The sequence below is a fragment of the Astatotilapia calliptera genome, chromosome 17 (genome assembly GCF_964374335.1).
Source record: "Astatotilapia calliptera chromosome 17, fAstCal68.1, whole genome shotgun sequence".
Lineage (NCBI taxonomy): Eukaryota > Metazoa > Chordata > Actinopteri > Cichliformes > Cichlidae > Astatotilapia > Astatotilapia calliptera.
The window spans coordinates 24,949,576-24,965,746 of NC_137438.1; the positions used below are offsets into that span (position 1 = coordinate 24,949,576).

At 39.6% G+C, this 16,171-nt stretch overlaps 1 protein-coding gene across 10 annotated transcripts in view; it reads right to left on the reverse strand.

Annotated features, from left to right (window-relative positions):
- Window positions 1–9,762: 9,762 nt before the first annotated feature.
- ppp1r12a (protein phosphatase 1, regulatory subunit 12A) overlaps window positions 9,763–16,171 on the reverse strand; it is a 62,074-nt gene continuing 55,665 nt past the window's right edge. For 7 of the 10 annotated variants that reach the window (XM_080291892.1, XM_026146023.2, XM_080291890.1 and 4 more), the window contains exons 25-26: window positions 15,277–15,327; window positions 13,767–14,056 (exon numbers count right to left, since the gene is read on the reverse strand). In XM_080291892.1, coding sequence (XP_080148018.1) covers window positions 13,919–14,056; window positions 15,277–15,327 — 189 coding nt within the window. In that variant the 3' untranslated portion in view covers window positions 13,767–13,918. Of the gene's footprint in view, window positions 10,202–13,766; window positions 14,057–15,276; window positions 15,328–16,171 lie in introns of those variants that run through there. The other 3 variants (XM_026146018.2, XM_026146016.2, XM_026146015.2) reach the window with 1 other exon arrangement.

A 16,171-nucleotide genomic window follows, 5' to 3' on the forward strand; every position in this document is an offset into this window, starting at 1 on the left:
CCAGGAGTCCACAGAACAGGGGATTTTCACAAGAGAAAGCCTTGGAAATATTTTTTTGATTTTTAAATGAGAATCTGGTGATTGTGATGTGTTGTTGTTTCATAGAAGAAAAGAGTCACAAATCAGGTGTTCCTGTGATGAATCCACTTCCTTATTTGGCACACCTGTTCATCAGATCATGACATGGTATAAAGACGCAGTCAAAAAGATCTGGTGAAGTTCAAACTGAGCATCAGAATGGGGACGAAAGGTAATTTTAGGGGCTTTGAATGCAGGTTGATGGTACCAGCCAGGCTGGAGTATTTCAGAAACTGCTGATCTACTGGGATTTTCCCCACACAGCCAACTCTAAGTTTTACAGAGAATGGTCTGACAGAAAAATCAACTGAGCAGCTCTGGGTAAAAATACTTTGTTGATGTCAAGGGTTAGAGGAGAATGGCAAGATTGCTACAAGATTATAGGAAGGCAGCAATAACTCAAATAACTGCTTGTTACAACCTGAAGAGGACAACACATTGAAGCAGACAGCAGCTAAAGACCACACCAGGTGTGGTCACCTGTCAGCTAAGAACAGGATTACGAGGCTACAAATTACACGGGCTCACCTAAATTGGACAATAGAAGATTGAAAAAACGCTGTCTGGTCTCACGAGTCTCGATTTCTACTATGTCATTTGGATCGAAGGGTCAGAATTTGGAATAAATAACATGAAAGCATGCCCGGTATTAGCGGTTTGGGCTGGCGGTGTTGTTGTAATGGCGTGAGGGATTTTCTTGACACACTTTTGGGCCCCTCAGTACCAACTGAAACACTACAGCCTACATGACCATGTCCATTCCTTTATGCCCACAGTGTACTCATCTTCTCATGGCTGCTCCCAACAAACTAACAGAAGAATTAAAGCATGTATGAAGGCAAAAAAGTGTAGCATTAATACATAAATTATACATAAATTAATACTGTTTGTGTGTTTAAGTTGAGTATTGCCATATTTGAATAGTAGGCTAGCGCTCTGGAGTTGTAAGTTCATGCTAGCACTGGCGAGCACACTTGATTAGCGAGGCTCATCTGTGACTCGTTATTAATAGAGATGCTAACAGGGCTAACATTGAGTATCTTTTAGGACAAACAATTGTTAAATCAGACTAAAGAGCACCCACCAATCACTCAGCACAGAATGTATGTTTTTAAAAATAGGGGGGAAATTAGCTAGAGAAGCCAGACTGTAAACACACTCTTCAACTCTGTCAAGTTGGGTATTTTAATATGGGCATCAGCTCATTCTGGAGCTTCAAGAGTTCAAGAAGAGCTTGTTTCATGATCAGTCACTTGCTGTCATATAGCTTGAAATATGCTGTATTGGTGTCTATTTGCACAAAGCTCTTTGGCTGCCCAGGGAAAGGGATGTTTGAGGTCAACCTATGCAGAAGCAACAGCGTCATTTTATGTAGACATAAAGGGTGCGCCAATCTTATCATGATCAAACATTAGGAAGTGTTATTCAGAAACTGACACTGCTTTCTCTAGAAATGTATTTAAAAAGACAATTGATGGAATTCTTATCAAACTGGATATATCTCATTTTTGTTTGCTGAAAGGTTTTTCAAGATAAATTATTTTAAAATGTTAACGCTGTTCTCAAAGGTCAGCGCTGCATTACCTCACAATGATGATAATAGAGGCTTGGCTAATCTAAGAGTCTGAAGCTTGATTATTGCAATGTCTCAAAAGCTAAACCAAACTTCAATATCACATAAATGAATACAGGAGGGCATATATTAATAAAACTACTGAATCACTGAATATAAAATACAGGCTATGTGAGCCTGGTAAATGAGGCCAAGAATGTGAGGACGTATAGATTCAAGTTTCTTGGTGGAGAGCTTTTTGTAAAACCCGGAAAGAATACTTCTTTTTTCTTTTTCCCCAAAGTTGATCATGGATTTATGCTGCTGAGCTTCCTGTTACAGTCCTGTTGTAGTTTAATCCTCCATCATGTCCAGGACTGTGAGTCAGCAGAGCTCAGCACTGAGCTACAACAGCAGGAAGGAAGTTAACCGGACGGAAAGCAGATGGTAGTAGGTGACACACTTCCTATAAGATACCGAAGAAATGCAGCAGTGATCCATTTGCTGATCCATTCATTTTGGCCCTCTAATGAAACGGTTTGAATGCAAGGCACAAATTATAGCAAGTAGGAAGTTTAAAACAAGAAACAGCAGGTTATTCAAGACCAAATGATAAGTCCCTCTTTTAAGAGTATTAATTTTTTCCACCCATTGTATTTGTGATATCATTCTTTTGGTCACTACCCAGAGCTCGTGGCCACAGGTGAGGGTAGGAATGTAGATCAACCGGTAAATCGACCGCTTTGTTTTCACTCTCTCTTCACCACAACAGACCAGATAGAGGTGCATCTGACAAATCTACAGCAACTCCAGAATTTCTGGGGAATGTCTCCAGCGCCTTGTTAAATCTATAACTCAAAAAATTAAGGAGGTAATAGAGATAAATGGTGGTTCAACCCAGTAATAGTAAGATATTCTAATAAACCTGCAGCTTCTGGAATGGCCACTCGATGATGCTAATCATCGCCATGAAAATAACAGATTTACAGCCTGGTACGGAAAAAATATTTGGAGTATATTTTACAATAACTGTATAGGTTGATGATATATAACAAATAAGCTTGTTATTAGGTAATGCTAACAGCTTGCTAACCAAATAAGCTGATTATTAGCTAATGCTACCAGCTTGCTAACCAAGCTTGCTAGCTTTAGCTAATAATTTAGCAATCCACTCTCTAGTTTAATATTTTTCCTTAACATTTCCACTGACTAAACTAGACAATTGTTTAGTCTGTGTGAAAATGAACCCATGCTGATATCCTCAAACTGTAACAAAAGTGTAATGAAGCTAGAATCAGTCTCAGCTTCATCTGTGACTTACCAAAGCCAATTTTTTCTTGATTAATCTAGTCAAAACTACACTCATCTATAGGTTCTTCAGTGTTCCCTTGACAGAGCAGGATGTTTAGTTTCCTGTAAATCCAGCCGACATCTTTTTCTCCTCTTTTCGAGATTCACCCATCGCAATCCAACCCGCCTTGAATCCAATTTTTCTTAACTGATCGTGTTCATCCTTGTTTGTGTGGCAGACTTGAGCTGTCACGTCACCCGTGCACCTCGATTAGTCATCGTTTGTCATCTAGCAAAACCCTGCCGTTTGTCCACAGAGTGAGCCGAGGGTTTTGCTCATCTCTCAGAACCTAAGATTATGCTTGGGAGTTTAAAATTAAAACTGGGAGGAGGTTTGTTTGAGGCACTGTAACGATAGAGTTGGGAAAATACAGGGAGATTAGACCATCATAGTAACAAAAATGAGTGAGAGCATCTCACTTAACCATCGTTGTGGATGGTTCCTAACCTTGAAAAGCAGAGCAAGTCACGTCATGGTGGAGATGACATGACGTGACCATTTAGGTCTGCTGAGATTTCTTGCGCTTTATGGAGTTTTAACATTAGTCACCAACACAAACACAATTGAGAAGTCCAGTTCAGTTCAGTGACTTGAAAAAGCATCTTTTTCAGAAACATACATTTTTGACTTTAAGTCTTAATAAAATATAAAACAGTTGAGTTACATAGGCATTTACTCCTACATGGTTATCATAAAGAGGAAAATTAAAAACAACATAACAACATAATTTGTAGCAGTTACAGCTTGTAGTTACCGCAGCAATTTCCTAATGTTGTAAACCCGCTCAACATTTGGCAATAAAACCCTTTCTGATTCTGAAAATCTCACCACTAGATGTCAGTAGCTGAAAACGGAATTCTGTTTTCTTATAATTCTAGATACAGTAGCCACTGTATGACAAACAACGGTACCTGGCGTTCATATGTAATAAGTCACTCCGCTCTCTGATACGGGTTGATGAGTCAGTGTTTGTTTCTGTCCAATAGAAAACAAGTGGTTGAGAATATCCTGAACTAGCTAGCAGCTAAATATTAGCTGCTGCTAGCCTAAGCTCTTTAAACTTTTTTTAAAGAGAATAAAACGATAGTATGATGAATTTTAAAAAGTACTTTTATACACGTTTTCATAGCTCAGAACCCTGACTTCAGTTCAGACTTGAGGTGAATAGGAAGACGATGACGTTTTATCCAGATGTTTGTTGTTTCTTTCTGTCTTTCTTCTGTCACATTTTTGCTTACTTGGTAGAGGGGACCTTTTTTAGATGATAGATCAGCGGTCCCCAAACTTTTTTGCGTCACGGACCGGTTTATGCCCGAAAATATTTTCACGGACCGGCCTTTAAGGTGTTACGGATAAATACAACAAAATAAAACTAGTACCGGTACCGAAAAAAAGAAGATTTATTCATAACTCACGTGAAAAGACCCAGGAAAACAGAGTTAACGATAAAAACGATAACAAAATAACGCTGAAAACCGATAAGAACCCTGAAAACCATACATTTCACACCCGAGCCTCAACTCTCGCGGCCCGGTACCAAACGACTCACGGACTGGTACCGGTCCGAGGCCCGGGGATTGGGGACCGCTGTGATAGATGATAGCAGAATTCATCAAGCTGTTGAAAGATGTAAGTAGACACTAATCGGTGGGTTTTTCTATTAAATAACCTTAAAAACTTACTGACTCAACCTTGAGTCAATTAGTGATGGGTCGGTCGCGAACGAAATGGCTCTTAGAGCCAGCTCCTTATCGCGAGCAGTGTTTTTTTTCCCCTTTTCTTTCTCTCAACCTCTCTCTCGCACTTTTTTCCCGCTTCACTCCGCATGCGAGCCTTGTGCTTTACGCTGGGAAGAGGGGGGAGGGGCGGTAGTTACACTCAGTAGCACAGGAACAGAGCAGGAGGGAGAGAGAGAGAGAGAAAGAGCCAGGGACAACAACGTCACATTAGAAAGGTATAGTAATCATCCACAACTATTTTCAGTTGCAGATGATAAAGGATTCAGAAAGTTTATTCATACAGGCCCATATGACAGAGAATATCTCAACTCTGCATATTTTTATATATTTTATTTTATTGTTTACTCTATTTAATTTGTAAAATATGTGTATACACACACACAGAAAAATATTTAGTATACACATCCAGAAATGCATATACTATTGTATATTGTACATATATTAGTTTCAGATGTAGCCATTCTTGTATTCTGCTTGTTTACGTTATTGTATTTTGCACAACTCTGTTGCTTGTGAAGCTCGCACACAAGAATTTCACTCATATGTACTGTACCAATGTACCTGCACATGTGATGTGACAATAAAAGTGATTTGATTTGATATGCATGTTCTTTTTGTTTTCATATTATAATTTATATTTAATTGTGTTGTGGTTTGTAGTGTTTTGTGTTGTTTCACTTTAAATTTGTAAAAGGAAAAAGCTGAAAATTTAAATAGTTAAAAGTTGAAATGTGAATAGTTAATTTTTGTATTATATGATTTATTTATTACATTTTATGTGGAGTAAATAAAAGTATATTTACGGTGGCCCCTACAGACAAAGCACATACAAACTTCAAAATACGTACGAACTCTGAAGCACGTACAAACTCCAAAACACGTAAAAACTCAAAACACGTACAAAAGACAACAGAAGTGCTCCAGGATGCTAGGCGCAGTGTTGAGCTTTTGTTACCTAGTGGCTACACAAGCCAGCAAGTTCCAACGACTGGATTTGGTATGTGGTAATAACAGGTAAATGAACTTTTTTAAAAAAAATTATTTGACTACATTTTAATGCTTGTGTATAAATACACAAACAATACACATATGCTTTCATGCTTTCAATTGTGTAATTTAGGTGATCTAGGTAGCTCTGTTTTGGAAGTTCAGTTCATGCTAGAAATGTGTTTTGGAGTTTGTACGTGTCTTGTCTCTAGGGGCCACCGCATATATTTATGTATAAACATTTATAAATAAAACCACTTTTTTTACATTAGTAATTCCTTTTGTGCATAATTTTATATTATTGTTAATAATAAATTAATTAAAGCAACAAAACAACCTGAAGAGCCGGTTCAGAGCTGAAAGAGCGCTTTTTAGTGAGCCGAACCGAAAGAGCCGGTTCTCTAAAAAGAGCTGGAAATCCCATCACTAGAGTCAATGACTTTTGGGGGAGCGCGCCCCAAGTGGCCAGTGGGGGAACTGCAAGTTGTGGTACTCCAGCCTGGAAGATTGCCACTTTGCATGGTCCCATTATTGACCCTGATGATTGGCCCAAAACATCTCAGTAATTATTGGACAGATTATCATTTAATTTTCTACATTTAGTCACCAGATGATGAACTCTAATTAGGCTAAAAATCTGAAGTACATTGGTTAAAGTATTTTTGAATTCAATTAAACCATCTTACAAATTACCCAGTTTTAGTGATGATAATCATGGTTCCTAAAGCATCCCACCAACACACACGAAGTCTAAAATTTCCTATAACTCCAGGTTAAACTCTTGCCTGTATACACTGAGTCCTGGTGTTTTCTTCCAGTTTGAAACAAGCATCAAAGACAGGGAGCATTAATTCAAACCATTTTTTCCCTATAACTACATGGAGTCACACTCAAGGCCAGGAATCTTCTTTTCCAATCATCTGTCAAAATCCTCATGAAGACATTTTGCTCGAGACGCTCGAGGAAGCATGTCCATATCACAGTCAAGATGCAGACCACACTTCTTAACCACATGCTGAGGCAATGGAAAATAGAACAGCAAGACACTTTTGCATGACTTTAGGCAATTACAACATATACCACAGCTTAATCGCAAAGCTTTATCTAAGGATTGGAAATCATCACAGACGCAGACAGCTACTGACGAAACAGGGAAAAGGCTTGCTGCAAAGGTGTTTCCTCACATGGTCTTTACAAAAAATGTCAGTGGTATGTAGTGGAAGGTCAGTTACTTAATGTGCATGCGTGTTTTCTGATTCTTCACTTTATTCAGAACCCAGTATCATCCTCTGGGTTTCCATTAAAAGCAGCGAAGCAGTGTAGGCTGAGGAGTGTGAATACTACTGCAGGGATTTTAAGCTCAGGAAGGAAACTGAGCACAACACGAGCTACATGTCACGAGTGTGTGAGCTGTTTACGTTTACATCTTTGAAGCAAAATATAAAGAAAGACTGATCAGAACTGGAACTGAGTGGCTCAGACTGCCTTGGAATAATTAAATGGTACATAGTTCACATGATAGTCTGCAAACTTGAGCACCATCTACTGGTAGTAACAGAACCTCAAGAGGTTCAATCTAGCCTGGAAAGGCAGGAGGAATAAGGGGTATATAAAAAAAATAAGCTATTAAATAATGTATGCATACTAAATGGCAGGATTTAAAGACTGCAATGATTTTGCCTCAGATTAAAGAATGAACGCATGAATCAAATTCAATGTTCTTTTTTTTTTTTTACTTTAAATAAACCATGAGTTTTGTAGATAAAGATGTGTCCTGCCACACAAACATCAGCAAATAACATGGACAATTTCTGTCTTGGGCAAATTTTGTTTACATTAGTAAAATTAGTATTTTTTCTTTTGTGCTAAAACTGGCCTGCAAAAGGGTTCGATCTGGTTTACTGCATGGTGCTGCGAAGTATAGAAACTGCAAAAAGGGGTATAATTTTTGGAACATGCTATAATGGAAACCTATCAAGACTAAATGCTGGCTAAGGAAGTATTTGTACAGACTCCTGGTCCAGAAAGGCCTGCAGTACTCAGGGCAGTGCATGAACAGCTACTGTCCTGGAGATCGGAGCAGTTCATCTTGGTACCCCTGTCCAGTCAGATTTCCACCAGGAACAATCGGATCAAGCATGCCAATAGCCTGGCCTCAGCAGACTTCTGACGACAATGTTTTGTATGCACTTTTGCATATCTGTATTCTGAGACCACTGGCTTAAGAATGCAGTAAATTGAACCAAATATGAGGCGTACATTTCAATTCGGCACACAGTTTACCAGTCCCACCGTTGGCTAAAAACCAGGCAATTGAAACCATAAAGTACTCATTTTGTTAAGAGTGACAAAAACAGACAATTACAAATGAGCAAATTTATAAGCTACAACCTCTGTAGCTTATGAACAGAAACACTGTAAATAAAAGGGTGTCCCATCTGCTGAAACACCTTTAAAATGAAGAAAAGAGAGAGAAAAAAAAAAAAACACCACGGGAAAATAAAGAGACGTGGGAACTTTACAATGTACAAGTTTATTTTTAATGAACTCTTCAGTGGTTGGTAGTCACAGCACAACTTGCATGTATTAAGCCACACACCTATTTTACAAGATGATGGGAGAAAAAAAAAAGAAAAAAATCAAAAAACAAAAAACCCCAAAACAAAACAAAAGAAAAAAAGTTGATGGTCAGTCCATCTGCAGTGACTTTGTCTTAAATTCTTTGACTAAAATATCCTTAAAAGGCCACTGAAATGCATAAAATGTTCTCAGATGAATGGAATATTTGATGGTGGCAATTTTGCTTCAACCTGACATCAAGACTCCTCACATGGCATTGACAGTGCATGTAGACATTGTAGAAAGGACTGGGTTAGCAATACCTAAGATACTTTTTTTTCCTTTTTTAAGTGACAACACCTTGGCTATAATACTAGAGCTTAAAAAAAAAAAAATGGAAACAAAATTAACAGCACTCTTCCAAGAAACTGAATACAAAGAAAGTGAAATGTAGTGAAGCGATTATTTCTCTTTTTTTTTTCTTTTTTTTCAACTTTTACAATTGTGCGAACACTTATTTTAAAACCGGAAAACAAAAGCACTGAACACTGCCAGCCGTCCCGTGAACAAGAGAGGCTCTACTGTATTGTATCCAATGTCTTTAGTCTATAAAGGAAAAAAAATAATTATAATAATAATAATAATAATAATTAAAACACACCTGTTTGTCCTCTGGAATTTTTAATAGTAACAGACGGGAACCATAAATGCATGCCATGTGCTGGTCTCAAACAAATACATACAGGTATATACAGCATCACTCAGTACCTGCTAAAACAAAGTGAGAAATACAGAGTATAAACTGACTACACTACAAACCTAAAAAAAAAAAAAAAAAAAAAAAAAAAAAAAAAAAAGGAGGGGAGGGGGAGAAGGTGAGCGATGGGAGTGGTGGAAGAGTGAAAAATCCTACTTGTGATGGACTCGTCATCATTAAAGCATTTAAAAAAAGAAAATGAAAAAAATGCATATTGCACATACAGTGAAAGCTTAAATTCCACCAGGTCCGCCTCATGTCGCTAAAGCGAGAATCCAAAATTTCCCTCTTGGAGGAAGACACGCAGAGGTACAAAAAAAGAAAAAAAGAAAAAAAATTTTGGAGGGGGTGGGAGAACTGTGTGTGCATTAGTGATCTGTGGGTGGAAAGGGGAGAAGGGGGGTGGTAAATAAAGAAAAAAAAATGATGGGGCCACAAGGAGCTGATATTAGGCAGAAGTGGCACTTTGAGGGTTTGGAGGGGAAGTGGAGGGACTGCACAGCACACAACACGTACACGGGAAGAAATGTTACATCAAATAAGAGATTGTGGCACAAATAAAATCAGGTGGTGGATAATATCTGTTCTTCAGAGATAGCCCGGAGTGGGCGGAGGAGCGAGACAGAAGAGACCGATGCAAGTGTGTTTCTTTTTCTCTTTATGTACAACTAAGGCTTACTGGTTAAATAGTTTTCAGGCTTCCCCGCCCACAATGCTTTTACATGCTGATCTCACACACGCGCGCACACACACACACACACACACACCTTCCTTTTGCTCTGTAAACTCAGTGGTTCTATCAGGACAGCAGCCACACAATCTAGTGGGTTCAATTCGAGGAGGTGCATGGGGAGGGGAGGGATGGATGAACATGATGGGTGGATGCTGCAGTGGTGAAGGAGCAAAAGGGCGATTAAGAGTCGGGAGAAAAACAATGGGAGAGGGGAAAAAAACCCAAAAAAAAAAAAAAAAAAAAAAAGGGGAGTCTTGCCTCCGATGTCTGTTGCAATTAATATCTAAATGTGCAATTCCATTAGTCACTGCCATGGGGGACTAGGGGGGTGCAGAAGATGGGGCGGGTGGGGTCTGTTCTACTTGGAAAGCTTGCTAATGACTCGAATGAGCGCTCCGTTCTCGTCCTTTAGTCTCTGGTTGTCTGCTTTCAAGTCTGGGAGCATCTGAAAGGTGATAAAGGGAAACAGGAGCGAGAGAGTGAGAGAGAGAGCGAGAGAGAGCAAGAGAGAGAGAGAGACAAGGCTTAGACAAGTCTCGCCACGTAAACAGGTTAAAAACCAGCCACGGCGCTTTTTTTTTTTTTTTTTTTTTAAACAAACTGTTAACTGCAGACTGTGTAAAGCAATCTCAGGAGTCACACACAGCATCTAACTTTTGGCTGTCCGACTTTGATTAAAGAGGTAAAAACAAAACCCAACATCTTTGTTCCAAGTCAAAAGTAAAAGCGGGCACACAACAGGCCAAAGATTCTGGGAAAGCCATGCAGAATCTAAGTGGCTGCTGCAGGCAGCCTCAAAAATACACACAGCAGAGGGGAAAAAAGTCACATCTGATCAAGTGCAAATCTGTTAAAATGTTTAACGTTAATGTTCCTGACTTAAGGCCATTATACACATGCTCATCGTCTGCAGAAAATTATTCCCTAGCTCAGAATCATGCAGACTTGTTGCCAAATGCAGTGATCTGATTGGTCAGATCTGTTTAAAAATTGCAGTCTGTGTGAACGGCTGCATTAAGAACACGCGAGTCGAAAAACACTCTTTAAACGCACAGATTCCAGCTGATCTCGCCTTCAAAGCTGTCTACTTGTGCACCTCTGCCTCATCTCCAGCACGGCAGCCAGTTTAAGACCGCTTCATGAAGATCCTGTTCTGACAACGTACGCCTCAGATTTTATTGAGATTTTTACCCCAAAGTTGTGCAGACAGAAAACACTGATTTCTGTCTCAAACTTTCACAGAGAGGATCATCACTGGCAGTTAAAGCTGCTGGGGCTTCTTGCATCGACTGAAGATGCTACTTCTTTGTGACACTGTCTAACTTTTAATATGGGTTCTTACTGTAGCATAGAGCTGGGCGATAGAACAATAACGATATGTATCGCGATACATATCGTTAGAGAAATTAAGCTATCGCGATAGACTTCGCCGCTCTTGTCCTCAAAAAAAAAAAAAAAAAAAAAAAAGTCAGCCAATCCAAATTAAGTAGCGCAGAGCCGAACCAATCACAGCCGCAGCGTCACGTCGCGTGACTTGTTACGTACAGCACAAGTGCCAAGCCGCACGTGTGTTTGTTTGGGAAGCAGCCAGCGGGTAATGGAGGGAATGAGTGTGCCGACTAGAAAAATCAACCGAGTGTGACCGAAGAGAAAACAGATGATGGTTCCAATGCCGGAGAGATTGTCGAACGGAAGAGCCATAGAAGTTCCGTAGTGTGAAGGTATTTCGGCTATTTCAAGTCTGACAAAAAACAGAGTAGCGTGCACTGTAAATTGTGCCGAAAGCAAGTCTGGAAATACAATAAACTGGTGCATGCGTCACACTGTGCGCCACGTTATTGTTTCGGTGAAATGAATTTCTACAATACTTTTACTGTTAATTCTACTCTCTGCAGTGTTTAAATGCTTACATATACACACAGTTACTGTCCGTCCACACATACGACTCGGTTCTGCTTCTATGCCCCAGCTTTGTTTACTTTTTCCCACCGAGGCTTCTAGAGTTCTGATTGGCCAACATTTCTGCACAGTTAGGAATCTAGCTCCACCTGCTGCTTTGGCATGTTCATAGCAGCGTTTTCCTTCATTTCTGCCTTTATGTGTGGACGGGATTATTTTTAAAACGAAAACGGAAAATCTCCGTTTTCAAAAATACCCGTGTACCCGTGGACGTAGCCTCAGTCTCTGACTGGAAGCGCTAATTCGTCATTCGGCTTTTGTCAGACTAAAGTAACTGTTAAAACTGTTTGAAAAGCTCAGCTATACAACAAGGAGAGATTGAGAATTTCCTTTTAGTTCTCAGTTTATTTGATATTGACAAAAGTTAGTCAATTTTGTCTGTTCTTCTGTAACACAAACTAAGATTTATTTTTAGAATTAATATTTTGTTTCTAAGTGGAATTGACAATTTAGTCTGTTTCGTTTGTTCTATTTTGAAACTTAAACGCTTTAGCGGCTGCCTTTTGTGTAGTTTGCAATATTTGCCTTTATCTATCTGAAAAAGTCTCATGTTTCTTAAGTACATCTACCCTGTTGAACTTATTATGGGAAATAAATATTTAAATAAAAACAAGCTGCTGATTATTTCACATTTTACTTGTGAGCAACGGCACATTTAAATCTTACAAATATAGTTATTTGGCTTATATCGTGATAGATATCGTTATCGCCTGAAATGAAAAAAACATATCGTGATATGAAAAAATCTCATATCGCCCAGCTCTACTGTAGCATGCTGGCAAACAGCCTGAACTGTGGAACGTGTCATCGCGCGCTAATCTTCCAACACCGCTCACTCAGCTTGGTGGCCTGGCTCTTTTTTTTTTTTAACTCTTCTTCAAAATGCAATGCAACTTCCACATTGCCACGAACACACACACGCAAGTGGTCAGAATGAGATTTTTAGAGAGCGATCTAAAAAGCAGCTGCTCCACAAGCGGTGCAGGGCTGCACAACGAGATGACCCTGAAGAGGAGGATGTGCCAAATTTAAATCAGGTAAAGTTTTAAATTTGCAACAGGCAGAGATGCAAAACTTTGTGATCACAACTCAAATTTGAGAGTTTAACTTAACTAAAGCCAGATTATGCATCAGTTTCCTCTTCTTTATGACATCTACTGAACTTCAGAACACATTCTTTTAAACATGTGCATATTAATGCATTACAGGCAGCAACACAGAGCTGAATGAGCTGTAGTAAGTAAGCCAGACTTTCTCTTGCCCCATAATTTATAAAATCCTGGAACTGGCTGTCAGATGTAAAGTTTAAATATCTCCCATAAAAGCACAATAAAGACTTGAAAAGTTCCTATTTGGACAGCAGCATGCTTTCAATATGATTAGCTTATTAAATAAATGACTTAAAAATATTCGTACAAGGGCGTGAGACATGTTCTACAGTGTTTAGAGGAGATGCCCCAGAGACCTGCTTGATTTCATATAAGGACTGACTGCTTGTTTAACTCATGACACTGAACACACTATATTGTGTACAAGTCCAAGGTAAAACCATACGTGTATGCATTAATCTTAAATATTTGTTGATGTCATTTGGTAAACTCAACAGAAAAGGAGGGGAGGATAAGGTGGGTTTGGTCTCTGAAGGTTTGGGTCCAAAGAGTTGATGCCATAGGAAGCCACTTCATGCAAAGAAGCCAAAACAAGCCAAACAGAACTACTGAGCTCCCCCTGAAGTAATTACCACAAGTAGAAACTTCAAAGAGGACACTTTCCTTCACAGTACAGTCAGACCTGTCAACCCGCAAACGCTTACCTGAGCTTTGCTTTATTCCGTTATCATTCAGATGTTATTTGAAATATTTAGGATAATGTTTTAATGCGTTTTAGAGGTGTGGAAACCACCTGACAGGCGTGTACTGCAAAAGGATAGTGTCCTGCTGTGAAAACCAAAGAAAGACACCCTCCCCACTCTGAAAACAAAAAGCTCTGGGGAGGCAGAGGGGGGCAGAAAGAGTTGTTTTTCAAAACCAGTGATTGCTGGACGGCTGGACACCTGCCTGTCTATGGGTGCGGGGCAGAGCACGAATGGAGCATGAGAAGAATGGGGTTGCAAGGGGGGAGGGGACAAGGAGGAGAAGAAGAAGCAGAAGAGGAAAAAGAGAGAAGAAGAAGCAGGAGATGGTGGTGGACAGACGGACGTGGCTTAGAGGTCGACGGTGGGCAGCTGGCTGCAGGCCGACTGCGAGAGCTTTGCCACCACACGGGCCAGGGCCCGGTTCTCAGCCTGCAGCCGCTCCTTAACCTGGCGTAGGGCCTGAACCTGCTTTACCTGGGGGAGGTTCTGCAGGAGGGAAAAAAGAAAAGAAAAAACCAAACACAACACAGAAAGAACAAAGAAAGAGGAGGAGGGACGGGGCGAGAGTGGCAGGAGAGGAAACATGTTTGAGGAGACAGAAATCAAGAGAGAAAGGATTAATGAAAGACAGGACAATATAAATTAATAGAGAAGAGGGGCCGAGAGAAGGACAAAGGGGGAAAACAGAAAAGGAAGACTGTTAGAAAATGGGGACAGATTTTGGAAATTGAAGGAATGATTAAGAGGTTCAGCTTGATGCTTGTCGACAGAATGGAAAAGTGACACTGATAAGATCGGCCAGCTGGCTAAGCCCTAAAAATAAACACTTTGTTATCACAGTGATGGAGAACACATGCTTGCTACGGTTTAATAGATTTCCTCTTTTCTTAGCTAAAAAACATTTTCCCAAAAAGAAATACTTAATTAATCATCCTTAAATGTTAACAGTGGACAAATATTACAGCAGCTGACCTCAGATGTGCCCTGAAGAGCAGAAGGTGAGATTAGCAGGTGTACAAATGGAGACAGAGGTGGTTAACTGTGCCGGTCCAAATATAAAAACCTAAACACAACTGTGCCTAAGATTAATATATATTTTTAATTATTCATTTAATATGCCAAGAGTGAGGTGTTTTAGTATGAGCGAGACTAAGAAGCTACACAAAGAGGGATGCACTGCGACTAATGTTTAAAGTAACAGCTAACAGTCTAGTTTGACTTTGATATTTTCCCTGTTTTATTTCCAGGGATACAAAAAAAAAAAAATCTTATGCAAAAATAAAAAATAGAAATAAAAAATAAGTATCCTATTTCAAAGTCTGTCATCATTTATCATCCCTATATATGATAAACAAAGCTGGTGACTCCAAGTTACATTTTTTTTTTTTTTTTTTTTTTTAAATGACCTGCCATATATTCAAGAAAGAATTGTCAATTTCGATTCATGACTTCTATTAGCTTACAGTGGTTCTCAAAGGCTTCACCAAAGAGTCCTCTGACACATTTGGTAATGTTTAGCTACTTGTCAAGTGATGCTAAGTCTAAACTAGTTAAAAGAGTAAGATTACCTCCCCTGTGTGAGGGGTACCTGGACCCAAATACTCTGAGCGGCAAGTGTAGCAGTGTTACTGTCTGTCAAAATTATCTGATTAGGTATATAATATGCCATTTACAATTTTTTAATTCAGTATGTGTGTGCTGGGTACCTTAAGTTCCTCCTCCATCTCAGAAATCTTCCTTTCTAGAGCTCTTCTTTCCTGTTGGGTGGAGGAAAGCAGATTAAATCTGAACCACGACACAAAATAAACACTCCAGTGCAGGCATGGAAGGAGAGGTGTAGGAGATGGTCGGGATGTAGTGGTGACAGGGCACGCTTGAACACAAGCTTATCTAGTGAGGCATCTGCAAGCGGCAGCCAGTTCAAACTTATACATTCAATTCATTTAAAGCCGTCTAAAGACTGGAATGAGTCGAGAAACAGGGATGAAGATGTTTAGAGGTTGTGTTTGATGGTTATAGCTAATGAAATGATTCATGGGCAAGGATGTCAAATGTCTTTAAACCCAAAAGACAATCCTATAATGTAAAAGGCGACAAGGAAAGAATGACTTGTATGATGACAAAATGTTGCTTAGATTAAAGCATGGGCTTAAAAATAATGGATGATGTGGCTACAGGAGCTGCAGCTGAAGATGCCAAAGCCATTACAGAAAGGGTGAAAACACACATGCACACGTTTTTATATAACAGCAATTTAACAGCCTGCAATTATTCAACTTTCTACAGAAACTGAGGTAATTTCACACACTTTCACACACTGGAAAAACAAAAATAAGCAGTCTTGAGAAGTGGTGACCACACGCTGCCTCTGAGGTTCAATAAACAGGTGAATAAAGAAGGTTGCAGTGTTCTGGGTGGCGTGGAAGGAGGGCGGGCTTCCCTTTGACCCTCAGCTACGTGAGAGACGACAGCCAGCAGCAAAGAGGAGACTAACACAAAAACTCAGGGTAAGATCATACCACCACCCAGATGATATTGGGGCCTGCTTGTTACCTTCAGACATAAACCCATTGGGGCAGTGTTACTGGGATGTTTAACCAA